Source organism: Neophocaena asiaeorientalis, unplaced genomic scaffold, assembly GCF_003031525.2.
Source record: "Neophocaena asiaeorientalis asiaeorientalis breed wild unplaced genomic scaffold, Neophocaena_asiaeorientalis_V1.1 scaffold239, whole genome shotgun sequence".
NCBI lineage: Eukaryota > Metazoa > Chordata > Mammalia > Artiodactyla > Phocoenidae > Neophocaena > Neophocaena asiaeorientalis.
The window spans coordinates 307,221-329,696 of NW_020175103.1; the positions used below are offsets into that span (position 1 = coordinate 307,221).

The 22,476-nt window shown below is 45.4% G+C and overlaps 1 protein-coding gene and 1 non-coding gene across 2 annotated transcripts; both read left to right on the top strand.

Moving 5' to 3' along the window:
* Nucleotides 1-348: 348 nt before the first annotated feature.
* TRIM27 (tripartite motif containing 27) lies at nt 349-16,200 on the top strand. The gene is made up of 8 exons (XM_024764310.1): nt 349-1,059; nt 2,267-2,362; nt 3,868-4,098; nt 9,490-9,512; nt 11,811-11,926; nt 12,046-12,078; nt 13,823-13,849; nt 15,374-16,200. Exons 1-8 carry the CDS (start codon nt 640-642, stop codon nt 15,967-15,969), a joined length of 1,542 nt encoding a protein of 513 aa, XP_024620078.1. The 5' UTR covers nt 349-639; the 3' UTR covers nt 15,970-16,200.
* A 6,167-nt stretch (nt 16,201-22,367) lies between these two features.
* Nucleotides 22,368-22,475, top strand: TRNAL-CAA (transfer RNA leucine (anticodon CAA)). The gene is made up of 2 exons: nt 22,368-22,405; nt 22,430-22,475. It is a non-coding gene; the product is annotated as a tRNA-Leu (tRNA).
* Nucleotide 22,476: the final 1 nt, after the last annotated feature.

The window sequence follows — 22,476 nt, forward strand, 5'->3', positions numbered from 1 at the left end:
AAAAGACCAGGGATCCAGGCCCAGGGCCGCCGAAGCTCGGCGGCGGGCCCGGAGCGTGCAGGCAGGGGATACCCTGTCCCCGCCGTACCCCGCGGACACCGCCTGCCTCTGTAACCGGTATCCAAGGCTCCCGCGCCCGCGCGTTCCGCCCCAGGGCGGGCGGCTAGGCCTCCACGGACCTCTGCGGAGGAAATCATCCAGGCCTGAGTCCAGGAAATCTTGCCGTGCGCAGGAGGCCTGAGCCAAGCCCCGCCCCCGAGCCGCCCCTTCCGCTCGCGCCGGGGTGAGGTCTGCGGGGCTGCCGGGATCCGCTCGGACGCGGCCACGTTGTCCTGAGTCTTCTGAGCGCCTGGCTCTGCGAGTCCAACCGGCGGCGCCCGACCAGCTGCCCCCTCGCATAGCCGCTGGGTTAGGTGGGGTCGCAATATCCCCACGCCCCCTCGGCCGGGCGCAGCGGCGCCGGGTTCCAGCGCGCGGGCGCGTCTGGGATCAGGGCCGGGGAGGAGCCGCCCTCCGTCAGCCGGGCTCGCCTCCCGGCGCCGCCCAGAAGCAGCGAACGGGAGGGAGCGCGGTACAGCTGGGCTCCGCGCAGGGCTGGGCGCCGGGGCCCATGCCCGTGCGCCCCTGCGGGCCCGCGCCATGGCCTCCGGGAGCGTGGCCGAGTGCTTACAGCAGGAGACCACCTGCCCCGTGTGCCTGCAGTACTTTGTCGAGCCCATGATGCTCGACTGCGGCCACAACATCTGTTGCGCCTGCCTCGCCCGCTGCTGGGGCGCGGCGGAGACCAATGTGTCGTGCCCCCAGTGCCGGGAGACCTTCCCGCAGCGGCACATGCGGCCCAACCGGCACCTGGCCAACGTGACCCAGCTGGTGAAGCAGTTGCGCACCGAGCGGCCGTCGGGGCCCGGAGGCGAGATGGGCGTGTGCGAGAAACACCGCGAGCCCCTGAAGTTGTACTGCGAGGAGGACCAGATGCCCATCTGCGTGGTGTGCGACCGCTCCCGCGAGCACCGCGGCCACAGCGTGCTGCCGCTCGAGGAGGCGGTGGAGGGCTTCAAGGTGAGGGCCGGGCGTGCGGGGCGGGGAGGGGCCGAAGCGCGAGTCGGACAAAGGGAGGAGAGAGCCAAAGGGGCTTCCTTTTTTCCGCCTAGAAAATGGCTGAGCCGGACGTGTGGTTCACAGCCGTCATTTCCTCTCTGTCCGCTCCAGAGCCTCGGCACTCAGATTTGGGAGGAAAACCTGTAGCTGGTGAGGAAGCCAGAAGTCTCCCCACCCCCACTCTCATTTCCTTATGTGCCTCTATGTTTACCCGCTCACGGGCACATTATACATAAAGACGGCCCATGGAGACCCCTCTTGACGGTATAAAAGATATGCGTAAAACCACGTCCACAACGACAAGCTTCAGAGACGCTCGCACTCCTGTCGGCTCCTAGATGATCTGAGACAAAACACAGTCGGACGTTAACTGGCTGTATACACATCAAGCAGAGGCCCATCACCTCTCCATTCCCCAGCACTTCCCTGTGCTTCGTCCTCTTCTAGAAGCTCACGGAAAAGAACGAGCTCCTTACTACCTAAGTCATTTAACCACCGTGAGACTCATAGGAGATAACTCAGTTATGAAGATTGAGTGAAATAAAATGATGTGTGGATCCCTTTGTGAACTCTTGAACCAACAGACTGGCACAGCTAAACAATAACGTGGAAACAAAGTATTAAATATAAAACAGTTGTAAGGCAACATTCAAGGAGTGCATGATCTGTGTGTTTGAGGACTGCAGGAATATGTACACAATTATGTACATGTTTAAATGTGAGTACATTCATGCAAAATTATTCACTTAACATTTATGGTGCTTTCAAAAATATTCTTTTACTCACACTGGTGATAACCCTCTAGTAGGTTGAGAAGGTGGTGTTTGCCCATGTCACACCAGAGGAAAATAAGAGAAGTTAAGTCATTTTCTCAGTACGCGTCTGTGAAAGAGCGACAACTTAAAGCCTCCTAGTCCATTCACCTTTCCACTAAGCCATGCAGTATCCTTCCAGGGGCAGGTAGGTGACCCACCATTTAAGATACAAACTACCAAAGGAGAGGTCTGGTGACCCCTGTGCCCTGGTGATGGCAGTATGGTCCAAGGATAGGCTCTAACCAGGAACTTGGCATCAGGAATGTGGGTTGCACGTGTGATAAGCAGAATAGCCATATTGATGGTATGGTCTGCCTAATCTTGAACTGCCCACCTGTTTTTGCTTTTCTTAGGAGCAAATCCAGAACCAGCTGGACCACCTAAAAAGAGTGAAAGACCTAAAGAAGAGGCGTCGGGCACAGGGGGAACAGGCACGAGCTGAGCTCTTGGTAAGGTTCTTTGGAATTCACAGGTAATATCAGTTCTGCCTGTCACTCTCTTTTTTTTTGTGAGGCTGTTAAGCTCCCCTTAACCTTGTGCAGTCACGTCGCCCAGAACTTCTAGGTGTGGGTGGAACAACCTTATATGACAGTTGGGAATTCACCTGGAGAACCAAGGGATTCCCTCCCACATTTTGGGGGAAAGGATGGAATAGCTGAGTTTAGAACCCCTAGAGATCTGACCTATCAAAAGTTTAATCTGCTAGCTTTGTGCAGATCAAGGTTGATCCCTGACAAAGCTAATACAGGTGAGATGCTTGGGCGCAGTTAGCCTCCTTTGTACCATTCTGCAGACAGTTGCTGACAGTGGCTTTCTGTAAGCCTGCCTGTTGCTTCTTGCTGGAATGTTCCTTTTCTTGACAGTTCAGTTCTGAACTTTTCAGTTTGTTCCCTTCCCCTAGTCTCCCAAAGCCTTAGCAAGTGACTAATGTGCTGATTTGTGATAGGGATATTTGGGGGGGTTTGTTCTGGAAAAAAAAATAGAGACTTTTATAATATATACTTATATGTTTACCATCTAAGTGTTTAAGCATCTTTTGAACAATAAAATATTACAAATTCCCATCCATTAGAGGTATTTTCATCTGAAAAGCAAACTGTTAGACTAGTAGTGTCTAGCACCATCTTGTGAGAAATTTTGTCAGTCCTGACCAGGGTGTAGTATAGAACTTTTGGACTGGGAACTTATTCCCATGATGCCGTAAGATACCACCACTTGTTCTGCTCACAGAATCCACTGAGACCTCAGCTGCCTTTGCTTGAAAATAGGTCTGACTGAAGGAGAATCTTCTAGTGAGCCTGAGTGGACTTAAATCATTAAACACACGACTGTGTCCTCTCTGGGGGGGATTGTCAAAGGGGGGAAACAGCCCTTCTTTGAGAATCAGGGCACCTGGACATACTTCTTGGCTCTGTCAGTAGCCAGTTGAATAGATGGAGAGAGTAATACTACCTCTCTAGGCCTCAGTTTCCTCACTTGTGAAATAGGTAGGTTGGACTAGACTTTTGGTTCTTCAGCGAGGTGAGTACTGCCCTCTCCTCCTCTCTGTGATGTGTGGGTGTTTGGTTGGAGTGATTGGGGAGGGTTGGGCAAGGATGCTAAATGTCCTGCAATGCAAAGAACAGTCCTATGCAGGCAGAATTGCCCCCCCCCCCCCACCAGGGTGCCAATGGCATTCTCTTTGCAAAGCACTGAATTAGTTGAGCTTTAAGGACTCTTTCATTTCTAAGATTATATTGTATTGTTTATGCATTGAAAGACTTGTTCCTTTCAGGAGAAGTATAAGTTCGTGAAAAGGATTTATAAGCAAGGTTCGTGTGCATCACTGTTGCACAGTAAATAGTATACCTGAATGAAATGATGAGGTCTTGGGGTGGATAGCCAGGGGAGAAATATGAAGGGCTCTAGAAGTAGCCTTTCCTCTCTTCACTGCCCTTGCCTGTCATCCACACAGAGCCTGACCCAGATGGAGAGGGAGAAGATCGTTTGGGAGTTTGAGCAGCTGTATCACTCCTTGAAGGAGCATGAGTATCGCCTCCTGGCCCGTCTCGAGGAGCTAGACTTGGCCATCTACAACAGTATCAATGGTGCCATCACTCAGTTCTCTTGCAACATCTCCCACCTCAGCAACCTGATCGCCCAGCTGGAAGAGAAGCAGCAGCAGCCCACCAGGGAGCTCCTGCAGGTGAGGCTTAGCGCGCCCTGCCAAGACAGCTCCTGCTAAAAGGTCTCCCTTCTCTCTTTGCCAGGCAGTATCCAGGGCCCCCAACTGCCTTGCCAACTCTGTGGGAGTAGCAGGGGCTTGCCAAGCTCTCTGTTGGGCATGTTGGAGGGGAAATGTACAATAGAGGACCTGGTTGACACAGCTTGGGTCAGTCAGTTGCACTGTCTCATGGAAAGGGCAAAAGGGAGGCCTAATGCCCAGGCCCATCCTGCACTGATAAGTGGTCTGATCACAGGCTCTCGACCTCTCTGGGCCTCAGTGACCTCATCTACTCATTATGTAATGAGGGGTTTGGCCCACATGTCATTCAAAGACCCTCCTCACTCCAGTTACCCTGTAATTTTAACATGTATGTGTGTATTACCACAGCTACAAAACAAAGAAACGCTTGAGTGCGAGTGGTCAGCCCAAGCAGTCTTGTGATTTAATCTTGGTAGTGCAGGTGGTAAAGCCGCAATGCACCCAACCCAGGAAGACCACTGGAAATGAGCTGATGCCTGACTGTCATTTGTTCATTCAATGCATATGAATTGTCTGTTCTGGGTCAGGCACTAGTCTAGGCACCGGAATTAAGTGGTGAATAAGCTCTCCTGAAATTTAAATTCTGATGTTGAGATCATATGATAAAGGAGTGAGCAAACAAGTATCATTGGTGTTGATAAACGCCATTAAAAAGGGGCTGATAGGATAGGGTTAGGGTCAGCAAATTATGGCCCGCCACCTGTTTTTGTATGTTCTACAAGCTAAGTGTGCTTTTTACAGTTTTGAATGGTTGGGGGAAAATCAGAAGGATGTTATTTCATGATATGTGAAATTCTATAAAATTTGAATTTCATTATCCATACTTTTTATTGGAACATAGCCACGCCCATTCATTTATGTATTGTCTGTTGCAGCAGAGTTGAGAAGTTGTGACAGACTGTATGGCCTTTTCCTTAGAAGAAGTTCACTGACTCCTGCTTTAGATTAAAACGAGAAGTCTTAATCTTGAGCCTTAACTAACACCAATATTTAATTGCCAGGGAGAGAAGGAAGAGCTTGCAAAGCGAACAGTTGACCAGAGAATGTGGCAAGGGAGGAAGAATGTTTCAGGAAGGAGGGAGTGGACAACAGAATCTAATGTAGTTGAGGTGAAATAATATAAGGGCTGAGGTACATTTGGTTTAAAAACATGGGCATCATTGATAATCTTGATAATAATCATTATCATCTCAATGATTTTCATCTCAGATAATCATTGATATTCTGCCACAGTGGAATAATTTGGTCAGGAGCCACATGAGGGAGAGTTGTGGTGACAGAGGGTGAATGGAAACTGGAAGAGTAAATGACTATTTCAAGAAGTAAGACTGTGAAGGAGATATTAAAAAAAATACTCGGAGATGAGGTAGGATTGTGGGGCTTTTTGGGGAGGGGATGCTTAAAGAAACTAGCTAAACGTATTTTAAAAGAAAATGTGGAAAGGAGCACCTATGTTGTAAGGATTCAGGTGAAGAAAATTACTGAAGCTATAAGGATGAACTAATCACTAATGTGCTGTTTCTGAGAAGGCAGAAGGGAAAGGTGACTAAAGCATATGTGTGGGACTTAGTTTTGGAAGATCCTCTGTTGTATGGGAAGAAAGGACGGTGGGGGCAGGTAGATGCAGGCATGTTGTGCACTTTGGTCGCTAAAACCCGTTGGCTTTTTTTAAAATAAATTTATTTTATTTATTTATTTTGGCTGCATTTGTGTCTCCATTGCTGTGTGAGGGCTTTCTCTAGTTGCAGTGAGCGGGGGCTACTCATCGTTGCGGTGCGCGGGCTTCTCATTGTGGTGGCTTCTCTTTGTTGCAGAGCACGGGCTCTAGGTACACGGCTTCAGTAGCTGTGGCTCGCGGGCTGTAGAGCGCAGGCTCAGTAGTTGTGGCGCACAGGCTTAGTTGCTCCGTGGCCTGTGGGATCTTCCCGGACCAGGGCTCGAACCCGAGTCCCCGCCATTGGAAGGCGGATTAACCACTGCGCCACCAGGGAAGTCCCCCGTTGGCTCTTATTCTCTTTTGAAGTTAGAAAAGCAGGACCATCTGCTCCCATTGAGCAGGGATTAGAGAAAATATGAGCTTTGAAGAATGTGGGAAAGTTCTGAAATTATTGTTTCAGAGTATGGGAAAGCCATCTGGTTTGTGAGATGTATTAGAATTACTTGGTCAGTGGACGTCAGTTTATACTGGGACTTGTCTGCCCAGTTGTGTGACCTTTTTCTTGTCCCTGCTTTTTCAGACTGTTACTGCTCTGGTGCCAGGCATAGGGAGAGCAGGTAGTTGGGCTCATCCAGGATTAGGGCTTTGCAAGATTTGAGCTTTTTGTTTTGTTGTTTTTTGGTTTTTTGATTGTGATAAAATATACATAACCTGAATTCACCATTTTAATCATTTCAAAGTGTACAACTTAGTACATTTAGTAAACTCAGTGTTGTGCAACCATCACAGCTATGTAATTCCAGAACACTTTCATTACCTCGAAAGGAGACCTCGTACCCGTTAGACAGTCATTCTTCATTCCTTTTTACCCAGTGGCAACCACTAATTTGTATTTTTATGGGTTTGCCCATGTTTTTAAGGTAGAAGGTATTTGTGAGAATATTTTTGAACACATGGACCGTGAAATCAAAACTGGATGATAGGGACTTCACTGGTGGCGCAGTGGTTAAGAATCCACCTGCCAATGCAGGGAATACAGCTTCGAGCCCTTGTCCGGGAAGATCCCACATGCTGCGGAGCGACTGCACCTAAGCCCATGAGCCACAACTACTGAGCCTGTCCTCTAGAGCCCGTGAGCCACAAGTACTGAGCCTGCATGCCACAACTACTGAAGCCTGTGCGCCTAGAGCCTGTGCTCCACAACAACGAGAAGCCCGCTCACCGCAACAAAGAGTAGACGCCACTCGCCATGACTAGAGAAAGCCCGTGTGCAGCAACTAAAACCCAACACAGCCAAAAATAAATAAATAAATTTGTTTATTTAAAAAAAAACTGGATGATAAGTAAAAGTAGAGAAAAAAGAGGGGTTGTGGGCTCCATGGGGAAGAGGGGTCATGGTAGTAGTCACTTGAAAAGTAAGCTGAATCTTACTTAATGCGGGAAAATTAGAGCATTCCCACTGAGGTCAGGAAGTGGGCAAGATGTTCACTATTGTCTACCTGTATTTAATATTGTACATATGTATACACACACTCACACAGGAATATTAGGCAACTGTAAAACAGAAATATACCTATGAACTGATACAGAGTGGTTTCTATAATATATTGGTAAGTGAAAAAAATCAAAGTGCAAAATATAGAGTGTGCTACTTTTTGTGTAAGAAAGATGAGATAATTGGAAAATACATGTATCTGTTTATTTTTGCAAAGGGAAGACTGGAAGGATAAATCAGAAAATAATGGGAATGGGGAGAATGTGATGAGAGGAGTTACGAGAAAGAGTGACGGACTCTCTCTGGCCACATCTCGGATATTTTGAGCACCAATATAAATAAGAACAGTGATGGATTATAACCCATTGAATAAAGTACGAATTGATGGGTCCATACTAATAATAAATAAGGGCAAATTCTTCCTTCCAGTAGAATGTTGACTAAGTAATGTAGAAGGAATTTTTAAATTTTATTTATTTATTTATTTTTGGCTGCATTGGGTCTTCGTTGTTGCACGTGGGCTTTCTCTAGTTGCTGCGAGCAGGGGCTACTCTTTGTTGTGGTACGCGGGCTTCTAATTGCAGTGGCTTCTGTTACGGCACACGGGCTCTAGGCACGTGGGCTTCAGTAGTTGTGGCAGTAGTTGTGGCCCATGGGCTTCAGTAGTTGTGGCAGTAGTTGTGGCCCATGGGCTTAGTTGCTCCGTGGCATGCGGGATCTTGCCAGACCAGGGATCAAACGGTGACCCCTGCATTGGGAGGCGGATTCTTAACCACTGCACCACCAGGGAAGCGCTAGAAGGAATTTCGAAGGTAGACAATGATCATTAGGCAACTATCATATTAAAAGTTAATTTAGAAAAAAAAAAAGTTAATTTAGACAATAATTATCGACAGATGCTAAACCTAAGGGGAGGGGGAGTTTGATAGGGACTGGCATATTAACATAATTTCAAAGTATCACTTTTAGATTACTTGTTAATTACAAAAGGAAAAATAGTAGCTATAAAATATCACCAATAAGGGACAAGTGAATATCATGTTTATTTAGAAGCAAACAGCATACACTAGTCAAAGACGGTACAGCTTGAGGACTTCCTGAGTGGTGCAGAGGTTAAGAATCCGCCTGCCAATGCAGGGGACACACATTCGAGTCCTGGTCTGGGAAGATCCCACATGCTGCGGAGCAACTAAGCCCATGCGCCACAACTACTGAGCCCGCTCGCCTAGAGCCCACTCGCCTAGAGCCCGTGCTCCGCAACAAGAGAAGCCACCTGCAATGAGAAGCCCACGCACCACAACAGAGTAGCCCCTGCTCACTGCAACTAAAGAAAGCCCGCGTGCAGCAAAGACCCAACACAGCCAAAAATAAATAATAAATAAATAAATGAAGTAAAAAGAAAAAAAGATAGTACACTTTAGTTTAATCATGACAGCAATATCTGGGAAACCCAAATAGAGAGATATTCTATAAAAGAATTAGCCAGTGTTAAGGCAATGTGTCACAAAAGCCACTCCAGACTATAGACGCATGTCATCATAAAAATGTAATGAACGATCCTGGATTACCTGAGCGGGGAGGGGAGTAGCTGTAAAGAATATTAATAAGACAATTAAATTAGGTTATGGACTGTTGATTATACAAATGTATCAATATTCAACTTCCTGAGTTTGATAACTGTACTATAGTTATATAAGAAAATGTACTTGCTCTTAGGAGGTACAGAATCATAAAGGGGTAAAGGGATATAATATAAACAATGACCTCTCAAATGATTCTAAAGATAAATATGTCTGGGAAAAAGAGTATACAGGAGCTCTTTGTGCTAGCAGCTTTTCTGTGTATTTGAAATGATTTCACAGTAATACATCAAAGAAATCAAGCTAGACAGGCAGGCAGTTGTGGTCCAAGGGTGGGATGCTTGAGTCAGTAAATTTGAAATCTTGAGATCCTTGACCAGTGTGCAGGAGGAGAGCGCAGGCAGTGCTAGAATAGCGAGTAGTGTGCAGCCCAGTTTCCTCTGCCCAGTTTTTAGCTCCTGGACCGTGAGTTGTGCTCCTTGTCTCCCTGGTTTCTCCCAGGAGAGCCACCCCATAGCTGGGTTTTCAACAAACATCTGTGAGAGAAAGTGGAAGTTAGGAATGATTTCTCATGCTTATCCTTTTCCTTTCTCTTATAGGACATCGGAGACACGTTGAACAGGTACAGTTTTCTCTCTCCCCCATGCCAAATCAAGCCTGAAAAGATTTTCCCTCATACTTAGAAATTCTGGAAGGAGCCCAGAGCCTGAGGGCATCTTACCAAGTTGACACATGTCCCGCCTGTCCCTGAAGCGAGTCACTGGCGTGCAAAGAACTAGATGGAGTGCAGCTCTTCTCAGTAAAACTCAGGAATTATTGACAAATTATGAGGGTAAGGGGTGGAGTAGGGGGTCCATTTGGGAGGACACTTCTATGGAGAGGGTAGAGACTTACAGGGACTTAGGCAAAGTGCAAGGGTATTTTATAGTTTTTGTTTCCTAAACATTTCAGAATCCTGTCTTTTTTGTTATCTCTGTCTCTCTGTGTCTCTGTTTCTGACTCTTTCTTTTTTCTGTAATGGGGAAAATATGGTCTAAGAAAAGGGAGACCAGCTCAGAGTTATATAATGAGTGATGAGTTACCTGGATTCTGGCTCTTGTTCTCATTATTTCTCTACTGTATCATCAGATGGAAAGTGAGGAAGAGCTACCTGGGAATTGGGACATGACCGAGCAGGAGAAGCCCAGAATGTGCAAGAAGCCAAGATTAAATTATGTTTTCAGGGTTGGATGGCAAGGACAAATGGGATAGGCCTTGGGGGCATAATATTTGGTACCTACTGGGGCGGAGCCTGACTTTGAGGGAACTGAACTTTGAAGCTAATTAAAACCCTGAAGGGTGAAAACCCTCCAGAGGAAATGCAGCTTGATTATGCGGGAGCATTGGAGAAGATATGGGGGGGTGGCACATAGATGGGGTAGGATGGCTGGGAGGGCTATGTGGACAGAACTGTTGATAGAACTGAGCTTTTTGAGGGCTGCTGAGATGGGATGGTGATGAGCTGGAACTTGTACTAGTCCCTGCCAAGTGACCCCAACAAATACTCCCTTCACTTTTACTACTACTTTAACTTTTTGGTACCAGTCTAGCTCTGAACAAACAGGGAGATAGATCCTTTCGATTCTAGCATTTGGGACGTTAAGGTTTGGGTTTGGCTCTCTGAGTTAGGAAACCCCAAATTTCGTTGGCTTAAGGCTTAAACATAATTTTACAATTTTGTCACCATTAAAAATGTGCAAGTAGGTAGCCCAGGGCTGGTTTGGTGGCTCCAGTGATCATCAGACTCTGAGGTTTCTTTCCATTTACCCTTCTGCCATCTGTAAGATACAGTCCTCATTCTTACAGTCCAAGATAGTTCCTAGAATGCTAACCAGTAGGAAGAAGATAAGTCACATCACATACCTTTTTATTTTATTTTATTATTTTATATAACCAGAAACCTTTTTTTAAAAAAATAATAAATTTATTTATTTATTTTTGGCTGCATTGGGTCTTTGTTGCTGCGCGCGGGCTTTCTCTAGTCGCGGCTAGCACGGGCTACTCTTCGTTGCAGTGCACGGGCTTCTCATTGTGGTGGCTTCTCTTGTTGCAGAGCACGGGCTCTAGGCACGCGGGCTTCAGTAGTTGCAGCACGTGGGCTCAGTAGTTGTGGCTCACGGGCTGTAGCGCGTAGGCTCAGTAGTTGTGGCACATGGGCTTAGTTGCTCCGTGGCATGTGGGATCTTCCCGGACCAGGGCTCAAACCCGTGTCCCCTAGCATTGGCAGGAGGATTCTTAACCACTGAGCCGCCAGGGAAGCCCCACATTCCTTTTTAAGCAGACTTCTCAAATTACCGCAAGATACTTCTTACCTCTCATTGGCCAGAACTGAGTCACAAGGTCAAATTTAGACCAGTCAGGCATGAACCCAGTAAAATTTGGAAGATGGGAGAAGGCATATTGGGTGGGCAACTAGCAGTCAGTCTTCACCGTAGACCCCTTGAGGGGGGTGGTGGGTAACTGGGTATTGTCCAGAGAGTACCTGTCTGTCTGAAGATGTCATTCTTTCCATATTTGGGAACCTGAGGATTATGGGTCATTGCCCACCACAAATATCAAGGACTTTATCATGGAATCTAGTGCTTTCTGGCAAGGTCAGGCTTATATTCAGTTTAATTCAGTAAATCTTTGAGGACATGCCATGTGAAAAGCCAGGAGCTAGTACTGTGGGGGAATAAGAAGGTGAATAAGATGTCTCTCCTGTTCTGGTCCAGAGGATCGTAGTCTAGAAGGAGAATAGGAAAAAGACTAGAGTGGCTGCTTTTAAAGATTGTCCACCTGTGTTGGCCAGTTTAGCCAGGTTTGTCCTGGACCCTGAAAGGTTGTGGAGTTGGGGGAGGGATTCACTTGTTTTTTTGTTGCTTTTTTTTTTAAAACTTAGGGCTGAAAGAATCAGGATCCCTGAACCCTGGATCACACCTCCAGATCTGCAAGAAAAAATCCACATTTTTGCCCAGAAGTGTCTGTTCTTGACTGAGAGTCTAAAGCAGTTCACAGGTAATGTAAGAAGAGGGATCCATGAGGGTTTATGCTCTCAATAACTATATTGCCTGAGAGGATGTATTTTCCAGCCAGATAATGGGATGCAAACTAAACATCTTCTTTTCTCTCCTTAGAAAAAATGCAGTCAGATATGGAGAAAATCCAAGGTAAGTTTATCTACTTAATGGGCTTTTGACGTTGAAGTTTCCTGGGAAGATGAACGCTAAAGTGTGGGAAAATGGGAAATGCGCGATACCCGCTGGCTGGCCTCCCCTCATATTTTACATCTTCCTTTTCGCTTTGTTAATTTTTTCAATTAATAGCCTCTTGTTTCAATTTGAAGCCTTTTAACTATATGCACTCATTTCTTTTTTTTTTTTTTTGCGGTACGCGGGCCTCTCACCGTTATGGCCTCTCCCGCTGCGGAGCACAGGCTCCAGACGCCGAGGCTCAGCGGCCATGGCTCACGGGCCCAGCCGCTCTGCGGCATGTGGGATCCTCCCGGACTGGGGCACGAACGCGTGTCCCCCGCATCGGCAGGCGGACTCCCAACCACTGCGCCACCAGGGAAGCCCTGCACTCATTTCTTAATCTACATTAATGGAAGAGAAAAATATGCAATCCAATAAATAATCCAGAATTAGTCTGATTATTTAAAATTCTTTTTAATTGAGAAAGAGAATGAACACAAACTATCCTAGCTACATTTCATTTGAGTTAGTGTTTGTGGTTATAATTTATAGAGTTTCTGCTGTGTGTGGGCACTGGTGCTGACCAGGACAGGAGGAATCAAGCAGCACTGATTGAGGCAGAACCTCGAGGGAAGTGGTTAGGAACAGGGATTCAGGAGTCCGGCTGCCTGGGTCCTGCGCCCAGCTCTGCCACTTGATAAGGATTCTACACTATAATTTCCTCATCTGTAAAATGAGGATAGTAGCTCTTACCTCACAGGGTTGTAAGGATTAAGTTAAATTAGTTACCATTTCTAAAGCCTTTTAGAATGGAGCCTGACACGTAATAAACCCTCCATTTATGTTTATTAAATGTTCAAGGTATTTAAGGGATGCCCTTCCTAATACAAAATTTTCTGCTCGTGATCACATATGAGCATACAGCACATATGGCTGTATACTAAATGCTAAAATTCTAGGCAGCGTGGTAGAATTTGAAATCCTTATATGTAGGTAATCCCTTTTCTCATTTAGTACAAATCCCCATAATTCTGATAATTTCCTGTATATGCTAAAACTTTATTTGTATTGTATCTTTTCAGATACATACTTTTTTCACATCTAGCAATGTAGATTTAGGGAATGCTCACAAGCAAAACAGGGAGAAACTCCACTTAATACCAGAAGCTCAGACATGACGTTCCTTGATCTGACTCATTTATTTTTCCTACTCTTCTCCTGTCACTTAAAAGTCTCACTGAGAACGTATCTGTGAAAATGCTTTTTCAACTGTAAAAGCATTTTACTGCAAATGGTCTTGTTTGCTCCAGCTTGGTAGTGGATGTCACTTGAACCACTCATCCCCTAGAACAGGTTGCTTATGAAAGCCAAGAGTTATCTATGATGCGGACTTAGAACCTCCATCTCCCCCTGCAGAGCCAGCTGGCCCACTGGAGGGTGGAATCCTTTATCTTGGCTCAGTTTGGCCCCATAGGCTACCAATCTCGGGCATGTCGTTATTCTTCTGCCCAAAGTTTCCAATCCCTCTTCCCTTTGAGCTCTAGGCTGGAAGATGGAATCATACACTGTATGAAGAAATCAGTGCATGACTGACAACAGGGGTTCTGGGGTGTCTAATGGAAACCATTGCTTTATGATGACTAACCAAAGCTCCATCTCTTAGGTTTTCCTGGAAATACTCAGATGACTTCTGTAACTTCTTTTCTCTTTTGTTTTTTAGAATTGAGAGAGGCCCAGTTATACTCAGGTGGGTGATAGGAGACAAAACTATTTGGAAAAAGGAGTAAAAATCCTTATCAACATAACTATTATTGTGAATGATTTTGGAAAGTGCCTGATTAGGATCCTTTAGGTTACATGTATGAAAAATGATAATCACAAAAATACATCAGTTGTTTCTATGGGTTTGTAATATCTTTGCCTCCTAAAATGCTTCAGAGCTGAAACCATGGACCTTTGAATAGGAGGAAATCAAACTCAGGAGCTATGAAGGATTATAGAGGTGAAACTACAGTTTCCAAAAAGTAGAGCACTGCCACTGCTAGTACACTGGTATGCTGCTCTACCCACTTAGCCTTGGGCGGTGTGTGGTTTACAAAAGGCAGTCATCCTTCCAGAACTACTGAGCTCACCTCTTATTCTGAGTGCTAGGGACAGCCCAAGAGGAATCTGCTGTCATCCCTTCTCTGTGCCTCAGAGCAAGAGTTGAAACTCTCCCTCTCCTTGACCATCACCAACACCTCAGGTTCAGAGACACTGGGTAAATCTGTGACCTCATAGGTACTCAGAACTGAGGTTTGTACTTTCCACAGTCACAGGACCGCCTTCTGTTTCATGAGATCCTCCTCGTGAACAAGACTCTACATACAATGGGTCTTCTTTCATTGATATCCCCTGGCTGTAATCCACATTTAATTCTTTCAACAAATATTACTTGAATACTTTGCTTATGTCTTACATTTCCTAATGTTGTGCAGGGTACTGTAGAGGGAACAAAAGAGCATAAGACACTGACCTATCCTTGGAGTTAAATGTCTGGTTGGAGGTATGAGGTATACCCATGACATGAGGGAAAAAATGGGCAACTGTTGTGAACAGATTTTTGAACCAAAAACCAAGCCTCTGGGGTTCTTGGTCACCTCCACCAGTTGCCTGTCATCAGTCTTTTGTGGGAATCGGTCAACCTAGCTGAGCTTTGGTTCAGAGAGAGAATGTTTGGGAGTCTTCCTTCTGAACCAGGTATGAAGAGCAAATGAGAGAATATATGCCAGTGATTTTAAAACAGGAGACCACCACATGACTGTAAGATGCATGTGGGACTAGTGTCTTTATCCGATGTAATGTGAACATTCGTATGTTTCACAGCAGATCTGTTGATATTTGGTTGTAGAGTGCTGTACCACACCCTGTCTATCTAAATTCTGTATTCTGTGAAACTTCTGGTCCCCAAGACTTTTAGATTAAGGGATTGGACATACATATAAGAAAACCTCAAATTCAGCTTAATAATGGATATTGTGGTTTAAGGTGTGAAAAAGCAAATAGAGGTAAAAATTTCAGTACTTTCAATATTTCCTAGCTAAAAGAAGTAACTAGATCCAAACAGTAACTTTTGGAATGTCAATTTCAGGATGTAATTGAGTGTAAGATGAATGTGCCTTTGTTGGAGAGCTCATATTCTCTTCTTAGCGGGTAGGAGAAAAGCTGGGTGTTCAGAGTGGGCTTTCCTGGCTCTCCGCTAACCTTCCTCTGCCCTTCTGTTCCTCTGCAGTGGATGTGACTCTGGATCCAGACACGGCCTACCCCAGCCTGATCCTCTCTGATAACCTGCGGCAAGTGCGGTACAGTTACCTCCAGCAGGACCTGCCTGACAACCCCGAGCGGTTCAATCTGTTTCCCTGTGTCTTGGGCTCTCCATGCTTCATCGCTGGGAGACATTATTGGGAGGTAGAGGTGGGAGATAAAGCCAAGTGGACCATAGGTGTCTGTGAAGACTCAGTGTGCAGAAAAGGCGGAGTAACCTCGGCCCCCCAGAATGGATTCTGGGCAGTGTCCTTGTGGTATGGGAAAGAGTACTGGGCTCTTACCTCCCCAATGACTGCCCTCCCCCTGCGGACCCCTCTCCAACGGGTGGGGATTTTTTTGGACTATGATGCTGGCGAGGTCTCCTTCTACAATGTGACAGAGAGGTGTCACACCTTTACTTTCTCTCATGCTACCTTCTGTGGGCCTGTCCGGCCCTACTTCAGTCTGAGTTACTCGGGAGGGAAGAGCGCAGCTCCTCTGATCATCTGCCCCATGAGTGGGATCGATGGGTTTTCTGGCCATGTTGGGAATCATGGTCATTCCATGGAGACCTCCCCTTGAGGAGGTGAACTCAGGCCAAAAGGGCCATTGACCATACTCCTACCCCAGGCATAAGGCATCCTGTTGCCTTGACACTTCCTGCCCATCACAGCTGGATGTCCTTACCACTTTCCGAGCCCTGCAGTGCAAGACAGGATGTCCATGTTCTCTGCCATCCCCTCCCTTCCCACGAAAATTGTGAGATGTAATGAGAAGTATTAAGATTGCCCGGAAATAAAAACCACATGTCCACCTCCAGTGTTCCACACTTCTTGGTCTTACACATTACTGGAGGGGATAAAGAATATGGATAATCTTGGGTTCGGAGAGCCATTCAAGATATTTAACACCTTGGCTCAGCCCCACATAGTGATCATGGGTATTTGCTGTCATTTCTGAACTAGGGCTTCTTTCTAAGAACCTAGAGCTGGACTAGAAAGTCCTGTCAGCATGGCTCCCTTTTGTCCCAGTTTTTCCTCCTGGGAATAGTACCTCTACCCCTGATTCCCAATTGGCCGTAGTTTTATTTATTAACTCCATTAAAGAGGTCTATATGTGTTTTGATTAGTTACTGTTATTTTACAATAATGGTGGGAAATGGTCCCACCTCTGTTATGAGATAATGTTCTAATCAATGTGCTCTTTTCTGTCTTTTTGAGGGCTTTGTCAGCTCCCTTCATTCTAATGAAAAGTCTATCCAGGTGCTGGATGCACGTCATCCAGGATAATTTTCTGCCCAGCACCATCCATTGTTCCTACATCCCCTCCCACTCACATTTGTGGACTGATGGTCAGTCATACACTATCCCTGGAAGGATTCCGGGGCAGTATGCCAGGGATTCATTGACTTTTGTCTCCTTTTCTCCCATCTCCTTTGAGGGATGGGGGGATTTACCTTTCTAATATGTGTACCATCAAGGGGCACTTCCATCCCCATGGCCATTGGATCACGAGGTGTTCTGAGGTCAGAAGACCAAGGCAGATCACTTTGAGCAAAAGCTCCCACAGTGGCTCTGAGTCCTGCTTCTCTTTGGGTACATGCTCCTCTGTTTGAAAATAAAGTGAGTATGGATGTTGTTTACACTGTTGTTGTCTTCTGGGTCTTGGTAGGATTGGGTTCATATGGGTCCAGAATCCCATTCTGGCCAGTATTTTACTTCCAACTGATTGATAAAAACAGTACCATGTTACTATTTTCTAATGGTGCTGGGAAAGTAGTGTTGGACATCCACAGCCTACAGCTTTGTTAATCCTGTCACTTCACTGGGAAAGTGTTCTTTCAAGTCCTTTTTTATAACAGTGGGGTAATGCAGCAATGCTCGGTGTAGATCAGAGAGCCCAGGACTTGCTTCCCAACTCAGAAGCGGCAGCCTAAGCCCTTGGGGGCATGAAGGTCACCACGTCCTAAGGAGGAAAGATAGGCTGAGAGAACAGCTCCTTTCCAGGGTATTTGGATCTTTCCCGCTTCTGGACATGGCCTCAGAAGACAAGATTTTGTGGTCTTACTTAGTCCTGTACCCAGCATTGTGGTTCATGGCTGAAGATCATGAATTGGTGGTATGTCCTAATTCATTCATTTATTCATCAGGTTTTAAGAGAAATAACCAGGAGCTAAAGAGAGGGGCTTCCACGAGGCTAAGTTAGGTTTGGCTGAATGCTCTCAATAGATATAAATACATATGATAACATATATTATGTATGTATATAAAATACTACACAGATACAGAGCAGTGCTTAGCACATAATATGAAGTGCTTTATGCACAAGGGCTTATTTAATGCTCATAACAACCCTGCAAAGTGGGTACTATTGCCTTTATTTTACACAAGGAAACTGAAGCACAGAGAGGATAGTAATTTATCCAAGGTGCACAGCTAGGAAGCAGCAGGGCCAGAATTCATACTGAGGTGGAACACATGACCATATACATCATATCCTGCCTCACAATATCTATGGATTATGCTTTTCCACATGGGAAGGCAGAGCAGAAACTGAAGGCTTGGAGTGCCAGTCTGTTGACCTGGGACGTTAACAGTAACTCTGTCTACTCTAGACTCAGGATTTGCGACTGGAAAACTAGGTGAAGAGACCCAGTCAGAATCGCATTCCAGTTTCACTTAATGTAGTACATTGGGGCAGGGAGGAAAGATAAGAGCCCACAAAGAGGGCACTTTGCTTGTACCAGTCCAAGAAAATGTGCCCCTAGGATAGACTCCCTGGTCCTTGCTGCTGGACTGATGGAGCTGTCTCCAGGCTAACTTAAAGGGTCTCACATTGGGTCTGCTTTATCTCCAGTAGACCCAGTGCTTTAGGAGCAGCATCTTGAATTTTTATTAACAGCAGCACCTGGAGCAGTGATAAGCAGCCTTGTTGGATTTAGCAAAGCTACTTCCAATTTGAAATGGGATCTACTACAATAGTGAATCTTAACAATGCTGAGTGAAAAAACATGTCTTAAAAAAACTCTACCTCGGGCTTCCCTGGTGGCGCAGTGGTTGAGAGCCTGCCTGCCGATGCAGGGACCACGGGTTCGTGCCCCGGTCCGGGAAGATCCCACATGCCGCGGAGCGGCTGGGCCCGTGAGCCATGGCCGCTGAGCCTGTGCATCCGGAGCCTGTGCTGTGCAACGGGAGAGGCCACAACAGTGAGAGGCCCACGTACAGCAAAAAAACAAAAACAAAAACAAAAAACTCTACCTTACGATACCCTTCTTATAATATGAATAAAAGGACTGTGGTTACCAGTGGGGTGTGTGGGAGGATGGGATAGAGGAGGAGGATGTGTGTGGACGTGTTTCGTACTGTCTATCTGATTCTTCTGGGTGGTGGGTTTAGAGTTATTAAAAACAATTTTTTTAACCTGCCATTTTGAATGAAGTTAAATGAACCTTGTAAATGATTCTAAATTTACTCATCTGCAGAAAGGTAAGCATTTGAATTGGTATAGTCACAATATGGACCCCTTTAGGCAAACATGGGCCCAGTAGCATTCTTTGGCTCCTCTCTGGTTCTTTCCTCAGAACATTTGAAGTTGTTAATTACACATTAGGCCTTCAACAGCTCATTCTTTTGTTCTTTTGCGGCCCGGGAAAACTGTGTTTGTCTTCAGCTGCTCTAGTTTTTTCTGATACTGACCCAGCAGGTACAGAAGAGCATCTACCCCAAAAGCAGACAAGGCCTAGAAGGGACAGGTTCAGAGAATGAAAGGGAACTGGGCATGGCCCCTGCCATCCAGGATATGCAGTTGAGAAGATGAGAGAATACACATGACAAAGGCAACACTTAAAAGCACTAAGAAATTAAGAGCAAAGCTAGCATATCCATTTGTTAATACCTTCAGTTATCTGTGATCCTGACCGAAGTATGGATGGAAGTCACACATCTCTCAGCAAAATAAAAAACAACTTGAAAGCTTAGTGTACCAATGGTGGGTGGATTGCTTCTTCACAAATGCGAGACAATGATTCTTTGATTCAAATACACAATTAACCAGTGTTAATTGTGCCCTGGCTGAACTTGACTATTGAGAATACAAGAGAACATGACCCTGTCCTTGGAAAAGTTAATAAAGTCAATTAAGAGGAGAAAAAATAACATGAAAAAGTGGAGATCGACAAAAGACCATTTGCGGATAAGTAAAACATTGTGTGCTGAAGGAGACCTCATTGTGGACCATGGTAGTGGGAAGAAGCTGAACACTTAGGTCTAATTTCTTCTTCAGTGCGCTTTTTCTTGAGGCTGAGAGGCTGGTACCTAGTAACTTGGTCCTGCAATAAATTTTGACTTGATCATGTAATTAAATCACTACACTCCTGAACCTCCTTTAACCCAGTAGTTTTTCTTTTGACAATCCATTTGTTTAATTTTTTTAAACATCTTTATTGGATTATAACTGCTTTACAATGGTGTGTTTCTGCTGTATAACAAAGTGAATCAGCTATACATATACATATATCCCCATATCCCCTCCCTCTTGCGTCTCCCTCCCACCCTTCCTATCCCACCCCTCTAGGTCACAAAGCACCGAGCTGATCTCCCTGTGCTATGTGGCTGCTTCCCACTAGCTATTTTACATTTGGTAGTGTATATATGTCCATGCCACCCTCTCACTTCGTCCCAGCTTACCCTTTCCCCTCCCCGTGTCCTCAAGTCCATTCTCTACGTCTGCGTCTTTATTCCTGTCCTGCCCCTAGGTTCTTCAGAACCATTTTTTGGTGTTTTTTTTTCAGATTCCATATATATGTGTTAGCATATGGTATTTGTTTTTCTCTTTCTGACTCACTTCACTCTGTATGACAGACTCTAGGTCCATCCACCTCACTACAAATAACTCAATTTCGTTTCTTTTTATGGCTGAGTAATATTGTATTTTATGGCTGAGTAATTTCTATGTGAGGTCTTTGTGAAGAATAATAAGAAAGCTCAACCAAACCAGTGTAGATTATTCTAGGGGAAGTGACTTTGCTAGGATATTAACAAAGTAGCTTAGATTTCATATTGTGCAAACAATACATGAATATGACAGTATTGCCCCAGGTACAGTTCCACATAAAACAGTCAAGAGATTCATTTCAAGGTTGGAAATTAAAGCCTGTTATTTGGGGCTTCCCTGGTGCGCAATGGTTAAGAATCTGTCTAATTCAAGGATACACGGGTTCGAGCCCTAGTTCGGGAAGATCCCATATGCCCACCACAAGTACTGAGCCTGCACTCTAGATAGAGCCCACGAGCTACAACTACTCAGCCTGCGTGCTGCGACTACTGAAGCCGGAGTGCCTAGAGCCCGTGCTCCGCAACAAGAGGAAACACCGCAATAGTAAGTCTGTGCACCACCAAGAAGAGTAGCCCCCCACACACACACAACAACAAAGACCCAGTGCAGCCAAAAATAAATAAATAAACTGCACTTACCAAAATTGAAAAACATAATTTTAAAAAACTGGATAAACTGATCTAGTGATTCCACTTCTAGAAATAATTATGGATATTTGAAAATATTTATGCAAGGATGTTCTTTAGAGTATGTCTCATGAAAATGAAAAAAATAATCGTATGTTCAACAATATCCATTCGATATGGGATAATTGCAGTACTTTGCAATTTAAAAAATTATAAATTTTTAAGAAGTTACAGTCGCCTCGTCGGGGATCACTTGCGGGACAATTATAGCTTATGAAAGAAAACAGAGCAAATCTCAAATCTTGAGGGGAGGGAAATTAGGAAACTATTTTCCCCTATACTTCTCACTCCCCATTTTCTCTATCAAAAATAGCATATGAAACCAAGGGAGTCTAGAAATCTCAGGTTCTACCGAAATTAAAACTATTTCTCTTTATGCAGAAAACAGAACTAACGTTTGCCATACATAAAGAAAAAGGAAAACCTTTGTGTATCAATAAATACAAAAGGTAACCTATCGGGACAAAATCTGCTTAAAATTCCCAAATCTATGTTTCTACTGTCTGAACTTCACAGCCCAAACACAGCAGTTGAAACAAGTGAGTCAAACATACTTGTTGAGTTCCTACCATGTATGCCAGGCACGGTCCTGGGCAGGCACTGGGCCTACAAAGGTTATTTTCGCAGTTTCCCTGACCCCTAAGGACTCTCAATCTAGTTGGAGGAATGATTTCTTATTTTGTAGTCTCAGGATTTCATTAAAATATGTGACCTTCCAGACTCAGAGCTCAGATTACTTTGCACAAAGCTGAGAAAGCTGGAAAAGTCTGAGTCAGGAGATGTGGCACGTCCCTCATTTTCCACCCCCGCTATCCCCCTTAAAAATCGCCATTTTATCCACGACCTGGCAATGGACGCCATGGAGACTTTCACTCCGGAATATCTGTGAGTGACCAGGAAGGTCAGGAAGCAAGCGTGTCGCTCCCAGAGTTTCTCTGGACCTGGGACAGGTCAATCCCTTGGGGCAGAAACTGGCTTTGTCAAGTCTACACCAGCGGGAGCTGTCGCGCCCTACAAGGATTTTCTCAGGCTGTTCCTCGGCTGTCACTTTCGGAGCCCAAAACAAACACTTCTCGAGTGGCAAGGCAGATCTGGGGACGAAAAGGAACCTAATATAATAAAATGGTTCATGCCCTAGAATCGGGGTCTTTTGCTACATTTTTGGTGATGTTCCTCACTGTCTTCAAAAGAAAGAAAGCCTAGGGCGAGGCTAACTACGCTCAACATTTCGGTAAAGATTAGAGGCTGGAGAACCCACCAAGTGACCTGAGCTAAAGATGATATTCTTTCTTCCCTTCCCTCCCGAAATATGAGCTGTCTTCCTTTTCAGTCCACAGGTGGCCTTTTATTCTCGGAGCGTTAGCCGGCGACTCGGACGTAAACCCTTCTCTGGAGTATACGTCACAGAGACGCTGCTGTTTGTGTCTATTTCAATGGAAAATCTCGCTGCTTTCGTAGGGTGTCAGGATGGCCGAGTGGTCTAAGGCGCCAGACTCAAGCTCGAAGCTTCCCTGCGTTGGGGATTCTGGTCTCCGTATGGAGGCGTGGGTTCGAATCCCACTTCTGACAC